The sequence below is a fragment of the Triticum dicoccoides genome, chromosome 4A (genome assembly GCF_002162155.2).
Source record: "Triticum dicoccoides isolate Atlit2015 ecotype Zavitan chromosome 4A, WEW_v2.0, whole genome shotgun sequence".
In the NCBI taxonomy this organism is placed as follows: Eukaryota; Viridiplantae; Streptophyta; class Magnoliopsida; order Poales; family Poaceae; genus Triticum; species Triticum dicoccoides.
This window is the reverse complement of record NC_041386.1, coordinates 18,260,593-18,278,380: the sequence shown is the minus strand read 5'-3', so window position 1 is coordinate 18,278,380 and position 17,788 is coordinate 18,260,593. Positions and strand designations below refer to the sequence as shown.

At 45.2% G+C, this 17,788-nt stretch overlaps 2 protein-coding genes and 1 pseudogene across 2 annotated transcripts; 2 read left to right on the top strand and 1 right to left on the bottom strand.

Annotated features, from left to right (window-relative positions):
- Positions 1 to 1,229: 1,229 nt before the first annotated feature.
- Positions 1,230 to 6,036, bottom strand: LOC119283366 (annotated as a pseudogene).
- A 5,943-nt stretch (positions 6,037 to 11,979) lies between these two features.
- On the top strand, positions 11,980 to 13,785 carry LOC119283364. The gene is made up of 5 exons (XM_037562941.1): positions 11,980 to 12,230; positions 12,335 to 12,481; positions 12,580 to 12,734; positions 13,194 to 13,481; positions 13,609 to 13,785. The coding sequence occupies exons 1-5, from the start codon at positions 12,056 to 12,058 to the stop codon at positions 13,783 to 13,785; spliced, it is 942 nt and encodes a 313-aa protein (XP_037418838.1). The 5' UTR covers positions 11,980 to 12,055.
- A 670-nt stretch (positions 13,786 to 14,455) lies between these two features.
- LOC119284670 lies at positions 14,456 to 15,158 on the top strand. Its single transcript, XM_037563824.1, has 4 exons — positions 14,456 to 14,568; positions 14,643 to 14,735; positions 14,847 to 14,924; positions 15,043 to 15,158. Exons 1-4 carry the CDS (start codon positions 14,476 to 14,478, stop codon positions 15,148 to 15,150), a joined length of 372 nt encoding a protein of 123 aa, XP_037419721.1. The 5' UTR covers positions 14,456 to 14,475; the 3' UTR covers positions 15,151 to 15,158.
- The last annotated feature ends 2,630 nt before the right edge of the window (positions 15,159 to 17,788 follow it).

Below are 17,788 nucleotides of genomic sequence, written 5' to 3'. Positions count from 1 at the left end.
TAGGAAGGATCCAATCCAGTTGGTATATGCAACTAAATGAATTTTTGTTACATTTCAACACCCGATCAGACTCTTTTATTGTTGGGTAAAAAAGTTTGTGGCTTTTTTTCGATTCAAGTATCAGGTTACTACCAACATGTTCCGTCGAGTACCAAAAACAATAGATTTATTATGGATTGATATCGCAATTATTTTTACTATTTATGTATATAATTGGTAGTCCTCAATCAGTATGCAATCATGACTTCATTTAACTTGCCCATTTATTTTGCAAAAAACATCATCAGATTAAGAAAATTCATTGGTTGTCGTTTCAAACTTCCGTAGCTCCCTAAAATTACATTAGGGCGGCCGCCAATAGCGTTAGTATTTTCATAGATATTTCTACTTAGATTCTTTGCAAAATGTCACACAACTCAAAGTTAGCGCCCGTCGACAAACCTACAAGCACCAATATGTATCTTTTGTTCCAAAAAATCTAAAACTTCCAAGTCTACAATGGAAGATGTGGATGCTTTGGTGAGAAAAACATGGCTACAACTTACTTGCTGTGCACCACCTATTTAACAAAACCATAAACTTCCAAAATATCAGCATACTTTATGGTGTGCTATGATATTTTGAACATCACATGGGTGTCATGTAAGAGTGTGACATAAGCTTACAAACTTAGTGCTAGCATTATGTCTGGATAATAATTATCTGCAAAAAATGGAATATACATACTTGAGAATTGAAAAAATAATATGGATAATAATCTGTAGATGGGTCTAGTTAAAAGAGGAGTGTGTACCTAGCTTGTAAGAACTTCTCCAAGTTCTAATAATTCTGCAGTCCACTGTACGGTACTTCGCTGTTTTTTGAGTGTGTGAAACACCCCAGCCTATGGAGTTAGGGGGGAAATCTCTTAGTGCTAGCACTTGCTAATTATACTTCGGTACAGAGGAATGGATGGCAGTGATCAAGAAAACTGCCGTTATAATATATAAATGAACTTACAGATATATGAACTTCAGCACCTGAAGGGCCCTTGCATGTGATCATCAACATATTTTCCAACTGACAATTGCAGAGAAAAAACATTGCAGTCAAGACCATGAAGCTAATAACTATCACACAAATGTACTCCCTCCGTCCCATAATATAAGAACGTTTTTGTCATTACAGTAGTGTAAAAAACGCTCTTATATTATGAGACGGAGGGAGTAATTTATTTTCAACTCATTAACCTAACAAATCTCTAATACACCCACCTCAACAGTGGTAGAAACAGGTTTCCATTGATAGATTCAATAACATCACCTTTTTGGATTCCGAGTATCTCAGCATTAGATCCTTTCGACACCTAGGGTTCAATTGCCAAACAATTATACCATATACACATGGGAAAAAGGAGCACCTTCAGGAAGCCATTACATACCTCTTGAACAATAAGACCATGATCAATGTTATACATACGCCATAACATGTCAACATGAGCAGGTTCTAGAAGCTTGATGGCTTGAAACATCATCCCAAGATGGGGCCGGGCGATGCACCTACACCAAATCAGACACCATTTTAACATATTTCGAGCAAGGTATAACGAAACCTTTCAAAATAAGAAATCTTTGGTGTTTCTATCTAACATGTTAAAAGAATCAACATACTTCGAGCAAGGTATACATGAGTTGTAAACTTCTCGAAATAAGCAAACCTTTGGTGGAACTCAACTTCTATTTAACATGTTAAAAAAAAGCAACATATTTTGAGCAAGGTATACAGGAGTAAGTAACCCTTTCAAAATAAGTCGTCTTTAGTGGAATCCAACTTCTATGTCAGGGCCACCAAATATTTTGATACAAATAAAGTTCAAAAAGGCCGAAAAGGGATGAATCATTCATTGTAGTTGAAAAATGCTCAAAGACGGATTTTCATGACATTACGTAAAAGTAAAACATCATATTTCAACATAACCAGGAACAATTGAGTACCACAAAAGAGTATTTGAATATCTCCTAGGTTTCAGGAAATTGTCCGTCAAAATTGACAGAGAGAACCTAAAAGATAGTTTTCCATTTAACTTTACTCTACAATTTGGCTGAAGACATGCGAATCGGAATTATAATGCCTTATCAGTTCCTTATTATATCTAGTTGTTGTCATGAACCATTTTGTAGTCTCAGCATGGTTCTACTTGTTTTATTTTCAGCTCTTGATTTGCTTATAAATAATTATTATTGCTAAATTGCTTATGTTAGCCACTTCTACAAACATATGACTGTGTGTATATACATAAAACACGAAAATGATACATTTTCTTTGAGAATCCTAACATAACTTATGGTCATTACATTGCACTGTTTAAAATATATATCTGCCAGTTAATCGGCATATCAGTCAGTTAAAACGATCTATTCACGCAATTAACTGGGTGGACCAATTTATCTGTCTAACAAGCAGATTAATCGGCTTGTCACACCGAATTATTGGCTGGACTGATTAACTGCCTGGGTAATTTTGGCCCAAATTTAGCTCATTCCCTCCCTTTACCCACAGCCTCCCGCGCATTAGGTTGGTCCGTGCTCTCTCCCGCTCATCGAGGAGCAGCCCCAGCGCATTAGGTTGGTCCGTGCTCTCTCCCACTCATCGAGGAGCAGCCCCCACGCCAAGCAGCCGTCGGCGCTGACCCTCCTCGAGCAGCTGCCTGCGTTACCACAGCGGACACACCTCCACTCCTCCAGCTGCTTCGCCATATGCTCCTCCTGTCCTCTATCCATGGCTTCACCAGGCTGCAAGGTAAACTGCTCTCCTCTCTGATGTAATACTGCTGCTGTTCTGCTGCTGCAGTGTCGCTCTCCTATGTAGTATCTAGAATGCACTGGTGTGGTGCATTTGGCATTCGCGGCAATCTATGGCTGCTTCTACTGCAGCATGTGCTCCAATATTGCAAAGCAATTCAGATGCAGCCTAGGATATATATAGACATGACCCAGTTAACCTACCAATGAATTCAGTTAATAGGCTGATAAGCTAATTAATCCCTAACTCAACACCCAACCGTATGCTACCAGTTACCGATATCCTGAAGATTGTTAAATTGCATAAAAGTGAGCAAATAGATACTGCAAAAAATAGTTCGACTTCTAACAATAAGTAAGAAAACAACAGGAGGGAACACATTAGCTTAGCATCACCAATCATATAGATACTATCTCAGAGGTAAGAGGAAAAACGCACCGATATTTCTTCCATGAATCCAAACAGTTGAGCAAAATGGAAGAAGGTATAAAAGACCCAAATCTCTTAGGGACGTTGACCATTCCGACAACGTTTTCATTCAAGTCAATGACTAGGCCCCCATTGTCATACTACAACAATTCACATTGACAAAACATGAGAGTTTACAGTAACAAGAAAAATGTTATAAAACAAATGACATAGAAAAACTAATAGTTGTAACAAATGTATATAATACTATCTCATGATAGGATATATTACCTCATTATCATCACCATGCTCGTCTGGAGAACGGAAATACACATTGTGGTACCGCCGATACATGTTTGGATTCTTATATTCTGCCCTAGCATATGTTATCCTTAGATTTAAGGAATCGTCTCTTCCGAGCCGAAAAACATCTTGAGCAAATTTTACATCTTCTTCACGAAAAGATGATAACTTGATTGGTTGATCCACCTCAACATTCAAGAAAGCGATATCGTAATGGGGCTGATAGTAGACCAGATCGCCCTTTGCACTGGTGCCATTTAGCAAATGAACAGTGACCTGAGAAGAAAGTTCCGGAACAGATTGTATTAGAGATTTGAACAGATGATGTTTCCATTTTGTTATTAACTAGAGAAGGCCAAGAGCACAAAAAGTGTGTCCTTTGCACTGGTCCCGTCTACCAAAAGAACAGTTCTAAAAACAAAGTTCCGGGACAGATTGTACTAGAGATTTGAACAATGTTTAATTAGTAAGAAAATCACATATGATGTTTCCATTTTGTTATTAAATCGAAAGGCCAATATATATAGCACAAAAAGAACATGTCCTTGCACTGGTGTAATCTAACAAATGAACATTGACCTAAAAAAGGCCGCGGGGCAGATTATATAAGATTTTTGAACAATGCTTAGTAAGCAAACACATGTGCCATTTCCATTTTGTTATTATTAGGAAAGGCGAATAGTAGCACACACAAGAAAAACAAGAGAATTGCAACTAGTTATTTATTTGGGGGTGGAAGCGGCTGGGCTGGAAAAGAATGATAGATGTTTTTTAGAAGAAACACTACATTTAACTCACATCAGCACGAGGAGCACACTCTTCGCCACCTGACCAGCCGCTGTCAGGAGAATCCTTTGTGCGAATCAGACGCGCAGTTGTCAAAACAAGGCCGGCTTTCTTCTCCTCATCCCAATCAACCAAGAAGCCGGAGCAGCGTCTCAGCGGTTCACCATCTGCGTGATTCAAACACGATCGATACACACATTTTTAAGTTGCGCGACGGGCAATGGATCAATCAATCCAAACCAGAGAGGCTGCATATACACATCCTACATACCAAGAGAGGATGAAACCCCTAGGAGAAATCTGGCAGCAGAGAGCGCGGCCTCGCTTGAATCACGGACGGCGAAGACCTCGGCGGTGTGATACCTAGTCGGGGGTTTGAAGTAATCGAGCGTAGGGATTTTCACAGGCGGGGGAGCTATATATATATATTGATCGAGAGTAATAATTAATTAATTAATTAAACAGTTGCGTTTACAGCCTGCACGCGACGTGACGAGCCGCTGGTGCAACCCGGTTTTGGCAAGCTTCTCCCCGTCCGGTTTTCCTTCCGTTTTTTTCCTTTTTTCTGGTTAACTTTCATTTTCGTTTTACTTTCTCATTTTATTATCAGCATTTTATAAACGTGGACTTTTTTTTCAAATGTGTGAACTTTTTCAAATGCGCGAACGTTTTATTTCAGATTATAATTTTCTTGAAATTAATGAAGTTTTTCAATTTAATAAAAAAATCCATATTCATGAACTTTTTTCAAATCTGTAAATAAAAAAATTCATGAACTTTTTAAAAATTCATGGTTTTTTTTAAAATTCATCAATTTTTTTCAAATTTGTAAACTTTTCCAAATTTAAAATAAAAAATCTATGAACTTCTTGAAAATTCATGCACTTTTTCCACACCAGGGATAGTTCGGAGACAAGGGGAATGTATCCATTGCACCCGCACTTGTGGTGCTACCGGCGCACCGGATGTCATAGAATATTTTAGAAAAATCTAGCACGTTAATGTAACATCAATGTATGATGTCACAAAAAGTTGGAATATTTTTTCAGATATAAAAATAACAAATTTGACATCAATGTGATAATGGGCCAAATCTAGAGCCCAAGTTATGTTACATACTATTCAGTGTTGAATTTGTCATTTTTGTTTTTTCGAGTTATGTTTTGCACTTTGACTTGAAATTTTGTGACAATCCACATTGATGTTGTATGAATGTGCTAAAAAAATTTCAGAAAATTTTGAACATCTTAAATGCACAATATGACTTCAGTGCACCAGTAGCACCACAAGCTTCGGTGCACCAGATATCACCCCCGAAGACAAGCCACCACACACATTACAACCACAACATAAAGGGGCCTACCCTGAACTGACAAATGCCAACGAGGCTTCCCTTATCTATGCACCATCCACCCATTAATGTATGCCTACGAGAGGTCAGCGAGTAAGTGGCGGGAGTGGCTCGATCTCGAGAAAGACATCGGAGGCACCAACAACGGCGTACATACCGCCCCCTGAAGATCAATCTGGGATAGAACAAGCATCGAAGGAACGCAACACATGACCTCCAAGCCGTGTCTCCGTACAAGATGCTCCCTATAGAGGGACGGCATCAAGAACACTGCTATCACCGATTCAGAACCGGGCCTAGAATTTTGTCCAAAGTCAACAACCAAGCACAATTTTAAGGATGAGATGCCGACGCACCTCAAGAACGCCTCCAAGAAGGGGAACAATACCAATGGGCGTCGTCGCCATCTCCCAGAACTATGGCCATAGCCGCATGACCCAGGTCTAGCCCATGCCGTCACCTCCCAGCATACCCAGGCTGCGGTCTCTTCAGAAGAAAAAAAACTAGCCATGACCACGGGGTTGAATAAGAACATCTACAGCATGTTCCTTAAAAAAAGCATCTATATGAAAGAGTAGATGACAATGGATTTGTTCCGTGCATCTGGAGCGATGCCGGCTGCAGTTTATATATACGGGCAAACTTGCCGATCAAGAGAAGATTACATCAGGTTGTTACAATCTCAACTATACGCACACGTCCATGCTTATCTATACAACAAAGGGAGGTACACATCCGGTCAGGTAGTTAGGATCTCTACAATATCGCTAACACCCCCCGTCAATCACAACCCGATAGGTTGAGATTGTGACATAGCGTGCGAAGCTGCTGAACCCCAACTGGTTTCGTCAGGCCATCCGCTAGCTGATCCTGTGTTGAGATGAACCGTATCTCCAGGGTCTTGCGTGCCACTCTCTCGCGAACGAAGTGGAAGTCCACCTCAATATGTTTTGTGCGAGCATGGAAGACGGGATTGGCAGCTAGGTATGTAGCGCCAAGATTGTCGCACCATAACGTTGGGGCTCGGGATTGATATACGCCAAGCTCCCCCAACAACGATTGCAACCAAATGATCTCCGCTGTCGCATTTGCCAACGCCTTGTACTCAGCTTCGGTGCTCGACCGTGAAACAGTCTGTTGCTTCCTCGAACTCCATGTAACAGGGTTGGAACCGAGAAACACCAGGAAGCCACTTGTGGACCGCCTGTCATCAACTGAACCTGCCCAGTCTGCGTCAGAAAACGCGCTGATGTGTGTGGAGGCTGAACGTCGAATATGTAGGCCGACCCTAGACGTGTTCTTCACATATCTCAAGATGCGTTTTACCGCTGACCAGTGTTGATCAGTTGGTGTCTGAAGAAATTGGCACACCTTGTTGACAGCGAAAGCAATATCTGGGCGTGTAAGAGTTAGGTACTGGAGCGCACCTACAACACTTCTATACCTTGTCGCATCAGCTGCTGATAACTCGGTTCCTTCTCCCCTTGATAGCTTCTCTGTATTTGACATTGGCGTCATAACTGGCTTGCAATCAGTCATGCCTACTCGAGCCAACAGATCATTGGCGTACTTGGTCTGCAGCAGCACCGCTCCATCTCTCTTCCTCTTAACTTCAACACCGAGGAAGTAATGAAGATCTCCAAGATCCTTGATAGCAAACTCCTGTTGCAGATTTCTCACAAGTTCTGGAACAGCCCGTGGAGATGAGCTTGCTATGATTATATCATCCACATAAATTTGCATGTAGATGTGTACTCCCCCTTTGTTGTAGATGAAGAGAGAGGTGTCTGCTTTGGATGGTACAAACTCCAATTCCTGAAGTTTGGTGCTGAGCCTTGAATACCATGCCCTCGGAGACTGCTTTAAGCCATATAGGGATTTATCAAGTTTACAAACATGTCGCGGAAGCTGCGGATTGACATACCCAGGTGGTTGTCGCATATACACATCCTCCTCAAGAATGCCATGAAGAAACGCATTCTGGACGTCCAACTGATTGAGACTCCACCCTTTCGAGATGGCAAGTGACAAGATGAGACGAACAGTTGCAGATTTTACCACCGGACTGAACGTATCCTCGTAGTCGATGTCGTATCTCTGCTTAAATCCCTTGGCGACCAAGCGAGCTTTGTACCTCTCTATTGACCCATCAGCCTTCCTCTTCAACTTAAACACCCACTTGCAATCAATGAGATTACGTCTAGGCTGTGGGGGTACTAAGTGCCACGTTTGATTTTTGATCAATGCTTGATACTCTTCATCCATAGCTTTGTGCCAGTTCGGATCATCAAAGGCTTCAGTATGATCAACCGGCTCAGTTGTGGCTAGTGATGCCTGATGTCTCCGATACGGGTTATACCGTACTTTCCCTTCGGTGTACCGAGATGGAACACAGACGAGACGTCGAAGATTATGTCCCTGTTCTCCAGCAGCCATTGGTTCTGGGTTTGCTTCAGCAAGTCGAGGAGCTCGCCGCGGTCTGTCGCTGCCGCCACCGCCGCCGTCGTCGCCGCCGCCGTCACCGCCTCCACCGCCGCTGCTGGATCTGCGTGGCGGCTCAGTACGCCTGGTGACCCGGCGATGCAGCCCAGTGGACGGTGCCATATGTTCTGGCGAGGCTGCCTCCATTGCAGAACTGCCAGGTAGTGCAGGAGATAGCCTTCTGTCGGCTGGCTCCAAAGCTTGCGCGGAGTCGCGCGTTGGTGTGGGCGAGGTGGTAGCAGCCGATTCGCTGCATGGTGCTCCGGTGCATGGTGCTCCGCCCGGTTGCAGCGGATTGGCCTGCATGGGAGGCGGTGTCAGAGTGCATGCCGCCTCATGCACGTCCTCATGCTCATCATCATCATGCGCCACTGGAGCTGTGTTTTCCTGCACACCAGAAACTGAAGAAAAGAGCGGCGCGAACGCCGGATCAGTCTGCTCAACAGTTTGCGGAATTGGTATAATACGACCTTGACACAATGGCTGCCCCCCTGTCTCCACACTCCCGGAACCGTAAAAATCAGAAGAAGATGGGAGGGATGGAGACCCTAGGATGTCAAGGAGTGGAGGAGCATCGCTGGACGGCTGAATTTCAGAGAATGGAAAAAGTTGTTCGTCAAAGACAACGTCTCGCGAAACATAGACACGTCCAGAGGAAATATGCAAGCACTTGTAGCCTTTATGCATGCTACTGTACCCCAAGAAAACACACCGCTTAGATCGGAACTGTAATTTGTGATTGTTGTAGGGACGGAGACATGGCCGGCATGCACATCCAAACGTTTTGAGGAACGAATAATCAGGAGAGACCCCAAACAACTTGGTGAGAGGAGTAGCAAACTGAATAGTTTTACTAGGAAGTCGATTGATCAAAAAACATGCTGTTTGGAAGGCAACATCCCAAAAACGGAGTGGCATGGAAGCTTGGGCCAGAAGGGTGAGGCCAACATCGACGACATGACGATGCTTACGTTCAGCCGAGCCGTTCTGTTGGTGTGCGTGGGGGCATGAAACGGTGTGAGAGATGCCAATCTTGGTGAAAAACGAATTCAATTTCTCGTATTCGCCGCCCCAATCCGATTGGACACGAATAATTTTCTTATTAAAGAGGCGTTCAACATGTGCTTGGAACTGAAGAAAGACACGCTCCACATCGGATTTATGTTTCAAACAATAAAGCCAAGTAAATTTGCTGAAATCATCGATAAAACTGACATAAAACTTGAACCCTCCGGATGAAAGACACGCAGGTCCCCATACATCGGAGAAAATTTGTTCAAGCGGAGAAGATGACACACTGCTAGACTTAGGGTAAGGGAGCTGATGGCTCTTGCCCTGTTGGCACGCATCACAGATGATGCTTTTATTGGACTCGCTTGTAGACGGAAGACGATGACTTCTAAGAACTTGATCAACGACTAAAGACGCCGGATGCCCAAGCCGGCGATGCCACCTCTCTCGGCTGGGAACGGAAGCGAGGAAGGCATGCTTCTGGATGGCTTTATTGCTGGGAACAGGGTACAACCCCCTCTCACTGGGTCCTTGATGAAGAACCTTCCTCGTAGCCCGATCCTTGATAACAAAATAGTAAGGGTGAATTTCAAGAAAAATATTGTTGTCACAAGCGAGTCTATGACCAGAAAGAAGATTTTGGCTAGCATCTGGGACGTGCAAGACATTTTTCAACCGAAGATTACGGTGGGGAGTATGAATGAGGGATTGACCGATGTGAGCAATGGTCATACCTGATCCGCTAGCTGTGTGCACCTGATCCTTGCCGGTGTAGGGCTCGCGGATGTTCAACTTGTCGAGGTCCGCCGTGATGTGCTCCGTGGCTCCGGTGTCCAAGTACCACACGGGGTCGACGTTCTGCGACGTGGAGATGTGGGCGGCGCGAGGTTCTTCCATCTGGTAGTTCTGATTGAAGCGGTTGTAGCAGTTTAGCGCCTCGTGCCCCACCTTGCTGCAGATTTGGCACCGCACCTTGGGCGGGCCAGAGTTGTTGAAGCCGCCGCCGCTCGGGCCGGGGTAGCCGCCGCCGCTGCTGCGGGAGTTGCTGCCGTTGTTGGAGCTGCGTGACTGCTGCTGCTTCTTGCCTTGGTTGTTGTAGCCACGGCTGCCACCGTTGCCGTTGCCATTGCCGCCGGCCCCCGTTGCTGCCGTTGCCGCGGTACTGACCGCGGTTTCCACCACCGCCACGGCTAGCGCTGTTGGCAGAGATGTTGTAGCCGCCTCCACTGCCTTCCTGGCGGAGCTCGAAGTCGAGCATGTGTGCGAAGAGGTCGTCGACGGTGACATCCCCCGCCTGAGTGGTGACCGACGTAACGAGCGGATCATAGGAATTGTCCAGCCCTGTGAGCAGATACGTGACGAGGTCGTCGTCTCCGACGGGGCGGCCGGCGGAGGCGAGCATGTCGGAGAGAGTCTTGACGCGGCCAAAATACTCCGTCACCGTCAGGTCCTTCTTCTGGATGGTGGCCAACTGCTTACGCAGCTGCATGATCCTCGCCTTGGAGTGCGAGGCAAACATCCGCTCCAGCGTCGCCCAGACGGTGGCCGGTGAGGTGTGCAGCGCCACCCTCGCTAGCACTTCAGGAGCGAGTGTCGACAGGAGGCCCGAGAGAACGAGCGCCTCCTGTGCAGCCCAGACGCCATGGGCTGGGTTATCAACCAGCTCGGCGTTGGCTTCAGATGATGCCGGCACACGCCTGGGGGGAGCAACCGAAGACCCGTCGACGAAGCCAAACAGATGATGGCCTCGCAAGATCGGAATGATCTGCGCCCTCCATAGCAGGTACGTGGCGCCGGCGAGCTTGACGGTGACCAGCTGGGCGAAGTTGGGGACGGATACAGAGGGCGATGCCATGGCGCCGGCGAAGGTGGAAGTGATGGTGCCGGACGTCTGCCCAAGGAGCGCACCAGTGGTGGATGAGTTGGTGGAAGGGGAAGTCATGGTGTTGGACGTCTCAAGGTTTCAGAGAAGGAGGCTCTGTTACCATGAAAGAGTAGATGACAATGGATTTGTTCCGTGCATTTGGAGCGATGCCGGCTGCAGTTTATATATACGGGCAAACTTGCCGATCAAGAGAAGATTACATCAGGTTGTTACAATCTCAACTATACGCACACGTCCATGCTTATCTATACAACAAAGGGAGGTACACATCCGGTCAGGTAGTTAGGATCTCTACAATATCGCTAACACTATAGACATCGCAAATCCAGCCCCTAAACGTCCGTAGATACGCCCGCGGACGGCTTCAGACGACCCTCATATGGCATATCGGGCAAAGTGCATAATTCATACGTTAGCTATTTTTGTTTTTCAATGTGGGATCACATGGAGGGCAAAAGTGCAGTCTGAAAATAGCCGGAACATACTACGGTGACGTCCGGGCCGGCAACAACGTTCGTAGCGGCAAGAGTGGAGAGTAGGAGTGTTCTGGCGGTGCTAAGGGCTCAGTACTACGGCGGAGCTAGGGTCGGGCCGACGCGGACGAGGGAGAAGAGAGGAGAGCAAAATGTCTGGCCCGGCAAGTCGGGGCCGAAGGATTTTGATGCAGTTTGCGGAGGGTCCTACCTATCGAGTCCAACAAGACGGACGTGTCGCGATTGTGTGTATTTATCTCCGTCCTATATTTCGGCTGGACAGAGAATGTTGATCACTTAAATCGTTCAAGGCCGATCAATATGAGGAACATGGTCGGGGTTTTTTTTTAACCGGCCAGCAACGAGCCGTCCAGCCGAGCGTAGGGATTGTTGGTTTGGTTTGGGAGCCCGCCTCTAATACTGGACGAAAAAAATCCCTCCCCGAGAGTAAAAAAAACTGGACGAATAAATCCCCAGCGCCGTCGGCGGCGGCGCGGCTGCGAGAGGATAGGTTGATTCCTTGATCGGGGGTTCCAGTTCGCGGCGATCCGGGAAAGAAGACGAGTGCGCGGGTCCATGGCGGCTTATGGAAGCACACGAGACGGTCCCTTGGAGAAGAAGAGGAAGAAGGTGGTTGTGTGGAGCGAAGAGGAAGATGTCTCGACGCCTGATCCGTTCGCGTGGGTTTATCCTGGCTCCTACTACTTGTCGGCCAAGAAGATGGAACAGGCCAGACGCGATGAAGAATCAGGTCCGTCTCATCGATCTTCTTCATCAGTTTATTTATCACAGTAACTAATTACTCTCGATCCATATTTATCGTTATTTACTTATGCTCCTGCCGCCTGCCTGTAGCTCCCCGCCCTGTGAACATCCCCACGCTCGATGACTTCAAACCCCCCACCAGGTTTCACACTGCCCAGCTCTTCTCCGTCCGTGAATTTGGAAGCCAGGCCGTGCTCTCCGCTGCCAAATTTCTCCTAGGGGTTTCATCCTCTCTTGGTATGGAGTATGTGTATATGCAGCCTCTCTGTTTTGGACTGATTGACCCATCGTGCAAGTTAATGTATGTGTCGATCGTGCTTGAATCAATCACACAGATGGTGAACCGCTGAGACGCTGCTCCGGCTTCTGGGTCGATTGGGATGAGGGGAACAAAACCGGCCTTGTTTTGACAACTGCGCGGCTCATTCGCACAAAGGATGCTCCTGACAACGTCTCGTCAGGCGGCGAGCAGTATGCCCCTCGTGCTGATGTGAGTCAAATCTAACTAGTTGCAATTCACATGCTTTTTTTTGTGTGCCATTGGCCCTTTATTATAACAAAATGGAAACGGCATATGCGATTTGCTGGCTAAGCATTCTTCAAAAGTCTTATATAATCTGTTGCGCAACTTTTTTTAGGTCACTATTCATTTGCTAGATCGCACCAGTGCAAAGGACATGTTTTTGTGCTAGCTATTGGCCTTTTTCTAGTTTAACAAAATGGAAACATCCTATGCAATTTTTGCTTACAAAGCATTGTTCAAAAAATTATACGTTCTGTCCCAGAACATTTTTTAAGTCACTGTTCATTTGCTAGACGGCACCAGTGCAGTGGACATGTTTTTTGTGCTATTGGCCTTCTATGATAACAAACTGGAAACATCATATGTGATTTGCTTACTAGGCATTGTTCAAAAATCTTATAAAATCTGTTCCGGAACTCTTTTTAGGTCACTGTTCATTTGTTAAATGGCACTAGTGCAAAGGGCGACCTGGTCTACTATCAGCCCCATTACGATATCGCTTTCTTGAATGTTGAGGTGGATCAACCAATCAAGTTACCATCTCTTCGTGAAAAAGATGTAAAATTTGCTGAAGAGGTTTTTCAGCTCGGAAGAGACAATTCCTTATATCTAAGGATAACATATGCTAGGGCAAAGTATATGAATTCAACCATGTTTGAGCGGCACCACAACGTGTACTTCCATTCTCTAGATGGCCATTACTATGATAATGAGGTAATATATCTTATCATGAGATGGTATTATATACATTTGTTACAACTTTGAGTTCTATATTGCACTATTGTATGTCATTTTTCTTGTTATTGTAACTCTCATGTTTTGTCAATACAAATTGTTGTAGTATGACAACGGGGGGGCAGTTATTGACTTGAATGGAAAAGTTGTCGGAATGGTCAACAACCCCGAGAGATTTGGGTCTTTTATACCATCTTCCATTTTGCTCAATTGTTTGGATTCGTGGAAGAAATATAGGCGCGTTTTTCCTCTCAGCTCTGTAACAGTATCTATTGTTATTTGATAATGTGTTCTTTCGTATTGTTTCTTTGTATTATTGTTAGGTCACTTTTATGCAATTTAATGGCCATAAGTTATGTTATGATTTTGAAGGCGTAGACGGAAAGAAACAATCAGAACCACTCTTTGACTACAAAATGTTCCATCATCACAACTATGGAGTATTCATAAGATAAAACGGATAAGACTTTATAATTTTGCTTCGCATGTCTTTAGTACTATCTACAGCCAAAGTGTAGAGTAAAGTTAAATGGAAAACTTTGTTTTAGTTTTTTCTCTTAATTTTGATGGACAATTTTCCCGAACCCATCTTTTTCAAGGAGGGCTTGAAGTTAAACCGAGGGGATATTCATGAACAAATAGTTTTGTGATACTCAACTGATCTCGTTTAAATATGATGTTTGAATTTTACGTAAAATCATGAAAAATCCTCATTGAGCATTTTCTAACTACTACTAATGATTCACCCCCTTTGGGCCTTTTTGAAATCTATTTGAATCAAATTATTTGGTTAGTGATAGAAAATTTTGAACATGTTAGATAGAAGTCCTTGTTCAAATAAAGAAAAGATAGAAGTTGGATTCTACTAAAGATGGCTTATTTTTGAAAGGTTACTTACTCATGTCTACCTTGCTCGAAATATGTTAAACGGTATCTGATTTGGTGTAGGTACATCGCTCGGCCCCATCTTGGGATGACGTTTAAGGCCGTCAAGCTTCTACAGCCTGCTCATGTTGACATGTTATGGCGCATGTGTAACATTGATGACGGTCTTGTTGTTCAGGAGGTATATAACGCCTTCCTCGAAGTGCTATTTTTCCCATGCGTATATGGTTTAATTATTTGGCAATTGAACCTTAGGTGTCTAAAGGATCTAATGCTGAGATACTCGGAATCCAAGAAGGTGATCTTATTGAATGTATGAATGGAAAATGCATTTCTACCACAATTGAGGTGGGTGTATTAGGTATTTGTTAGGTTAATAAAGTGAAAATAAATTATATTTCTGTGATATTCGTTTGCTTCATCCTCTTGACTTCTATGTTATTTTTCTGAAATTATCAGTTGGAAAATACGTTGATGAGCCTATGCAAAGGCCCTTCAGACAGCCAAAATGGCCATAATGCTGAAGTTTGTATTTCTGTAAGTTCAGTTCTATCTTATAGCGACGGTTCGCTTGATCCCTGCCATCCATTCCTTTGTAACAAAGTGTTATCAGCAAGATGTTAGCACTGAGAAATGTGTTATGCTAACTCCATAGATTGGGGTGTTTCACACACTCAAAAAATACCGAAGTACCAGAGAGTTGACTGCAAATGTATCAGACCTTGGAGAAGTTATTGCAAGAGGTACACGTCTCCTCTTTTAACTAGTCCCATCTACAAATTATCTAGATTATCACTTCATTCTAAAGGTATGTATATTCCAGTTTTTTGTAGATCGATTATATTTTAATTCAAATATGTAAGCTTATGTGCATTGTGCAATACACTCCTATGTGACATCCATGTGATGCTTACAATGTTATACCAGACTATAAACTATGTTGATATTTTGGGATTTTATATGGTTTTGGTAAATGGGTGGTGTGCAGCAAGTAAATTGTTGAGAACAGACAACATAGTTCATCCATGTTTTTTTTTACCAAAGCATCCATGCTCCATGTTTCTTCGCTTTAGCTGCAGCTTTCTTCACTGGAGTTATCTTCTCATTTCCTTTGGCAGTGGCCTTTTTCATAGATGTTTGCTTAGTAGGAGTCATGTTCACAGAAGTTTTCTTCCTAGAGTTAGGAAAACAATACACTAATACAGTTAGAGTACAGGTTCTTCAATATATTTCCACATGTAAATATGTACAAATCAGGTTAATACCTCTTGTAATTAACTATAGGTTCTATATCATCTACAGATTACTCAACAACCCCTTGAGCACTTCTTTCTCGAAATGCTTATTGAGCCAAAAACATTGCAGTGAGCAGTAAAAATGTGACTAAAAACATGTTCATTACTCTACCTCCTTGGAGTTTGTTCTCGAGCTTCTACATGTTCTTCAACCACTTGCGCACATTTGTCTCTACAATGATTTATAAGATAAAACATAGTACTCAGTACTAACCAAGTAAAGCAAATCAACATGAGAGAACACATTAGTTTGAAGCTGGGTCCTCGTCAACATCAGATAAGATCATAAGAATTATTGTTCGGGTTCGGGCTCCTTGTATCACGCCCTTGAGATAATATGAACTTGTCTCTGCTTCAAACTCATTTCTCCAAGTACCTGTATGGATCCCTCTTGTGCACATGCTCCTCGCGGCACCCGGCCGGCCTTTGCTGCAGCCATCTCGTAGCGCTCCGTCGTTGCTCGTCGCCAGCCAGCATGTGGCCACCATAGTCGCAGTATGTGCTCGCCGTTGCCGTTACTGAAGAACGTAGCCACAACACCCCAGTTCACGGTGTTCCAGTGCACAGCGTCGAGGTCCCAGTAGGCGGCCGATGTGGTCACAGCAGCTGCTCGCCGCTGTCGTGGCGGTAGCCGTGGTCGCAACACCCCGGCCGTAGGGTTCCAGCACATGGATGTCGAGGTACCAGCTTTTCGTCTCCATGGTTCCAGCATTTCGCGGCCATGGTGGTGGCAGTACACGGCCGTACTTGTTCCAGCATACACCTGCTATCTCATAGCAAGCAAAATAGCCATGGTCGTACCACTCCGGTCACACTGTCGCCGGTCCAAGCATGCAGCGCCGCCCAGTTGCAACTCCTTGTGCTCGTGCTTGCAGCCTCAGTGGCGACATGCCTCGCCGGTGCAGGTCTGCCTTACACGATCGTAGCATCACCAAATGGTTGCAGCTCTGGCACATGTGGTTGTAACTTCTTCGGTACACGGTTGTAGCATACGCCGAGGATGGGCATCGCAGGTTGCAGGTCCAGCGAGACAGTTGTAGCATCACCAAACGGTTGCAGCTCTAGCCCACATGGTTGTAGCTTCTGCGGTATATGGTTGTGGACGGCATTGCCGGTTGCAGTTCCTGTGTGCACGGTTGTAGCTTCTGCGGGATATGGTTGTAGCATTCGCCGACGACGGCATTGCCGGTTGCAGCTCTTGTGTGCACGGTTGTAGTTTCTGCAGGATATGGTCGTAGCATTCGCCGTCGACGGCATTGCGGTTGCAGCTCCTGTGTGCACGATTATAGCATCACCGAGAGCTGGTCGTAGCTCCTGTGATATATGATTGTAACATTCACAGACGACAACGTCAGCTGCGTGCAGCTCCGGGTGTGCACAGTTCCAGCACGTGGTCACCGTGGTCGCGCTTCCACCATTGGCCAGTTGTGGGTCCTGTATTCAAGGTTCTAGCATGCGGTCACCGCGGGCCATACCTCCAGTGTGCGCAGTTCTAGCATGTGGTCACTGTTGTCGCAGCTCCGCCATCACTGGCCCTTGCACATGGCGCGTCTCTTGGTGGACCAGCGGCTTCGACTCCTCGGGAGCTCATACATGGCATCTCTTGTTTGCCCAGCACTGGCCCTTGCTGGTGCACACACGGTTGAGAGAGAGATGAGGGCGGGAGGGGCTCATCCATGGGGGCTGAAGAGTGGAGAGAGAAGCGGAAAGCGGGAGACAGGGAATTGAGAAAGACGACAGGACGCGTGGTTGTGAGAGGTTGCAGAAGAGATAAGAGTCGCGTGCATGGTGGACCGGTGGTATGATTCCCTCCATTGCGTGGCTCGTGTGTGACAATTTTTGGCCGGTCCGCCGTATTGAAACGTTTCCCAAAAAGAAAAAGCGGTTTAGTACGTGAATACCAAGGAAGAAACGACCTTGATGCCACCTGCAACATTTTAACGGACCAAACTAAACTGAAACAGGCAGCTTGCCAACTTACAACAGCTACCAGTTTGCGGCGGCCCTTGGCATTGGCCAGACTCCACAATTTGTAAACCACTTTGAGCTTATTATCCATGCCCTGAAGAGCTTCGGATCGAAGCAAGAAGTCGTGAACAGCTGCAG

Excerpts from the sequence above, each read along its gene's own strand:
- LOC119283364 (XM_037562941.1), top strand. The coding sequence starts at position 12,056 with ATGGCGGCTTATGGAAGCACACGAGACGGTCCCTTGGAGAAGAAGAGG. Across the intron at positions 12,482-12,579 it reads AGGGGTTTCATCCTCTCTTG|ATGGTGAACCGCTGAGACGC; the intron begins GTATGGAGTATG and ends TCAATCACACAG. Across the intron at positions 12,735-13,193 it reads AGTATGCCCCTCGTGCTGAT|GTCACTGTTCATTTGTTAAA; the intron begins GTGAGTCAAATC and ends AACTCTTTTTAG.
- LOC119284670 (XM_037563824.1), top strand. The coding sequence starts at position 14,476 with ATGACGTTTAAGGCCGTCAAGCTTCTACAGCCTGCTCATGTTGACATG. Across the intron at positions 14,569-14,642 it reads ACGGTCTTGTTGTTCAGGAG|GTGTCTAAAGGATCTAATGC; the intron begins GTATATAACGCC and ends ATTGAACCTTAG. Across the intron at positions 14,736-14,846 it reads GCATTTCTACCACAATTGAG|TTGGAAAATACGTTGATGAG; the intron begins GTGGGTGTATTA and ends TGAAATTATCAG.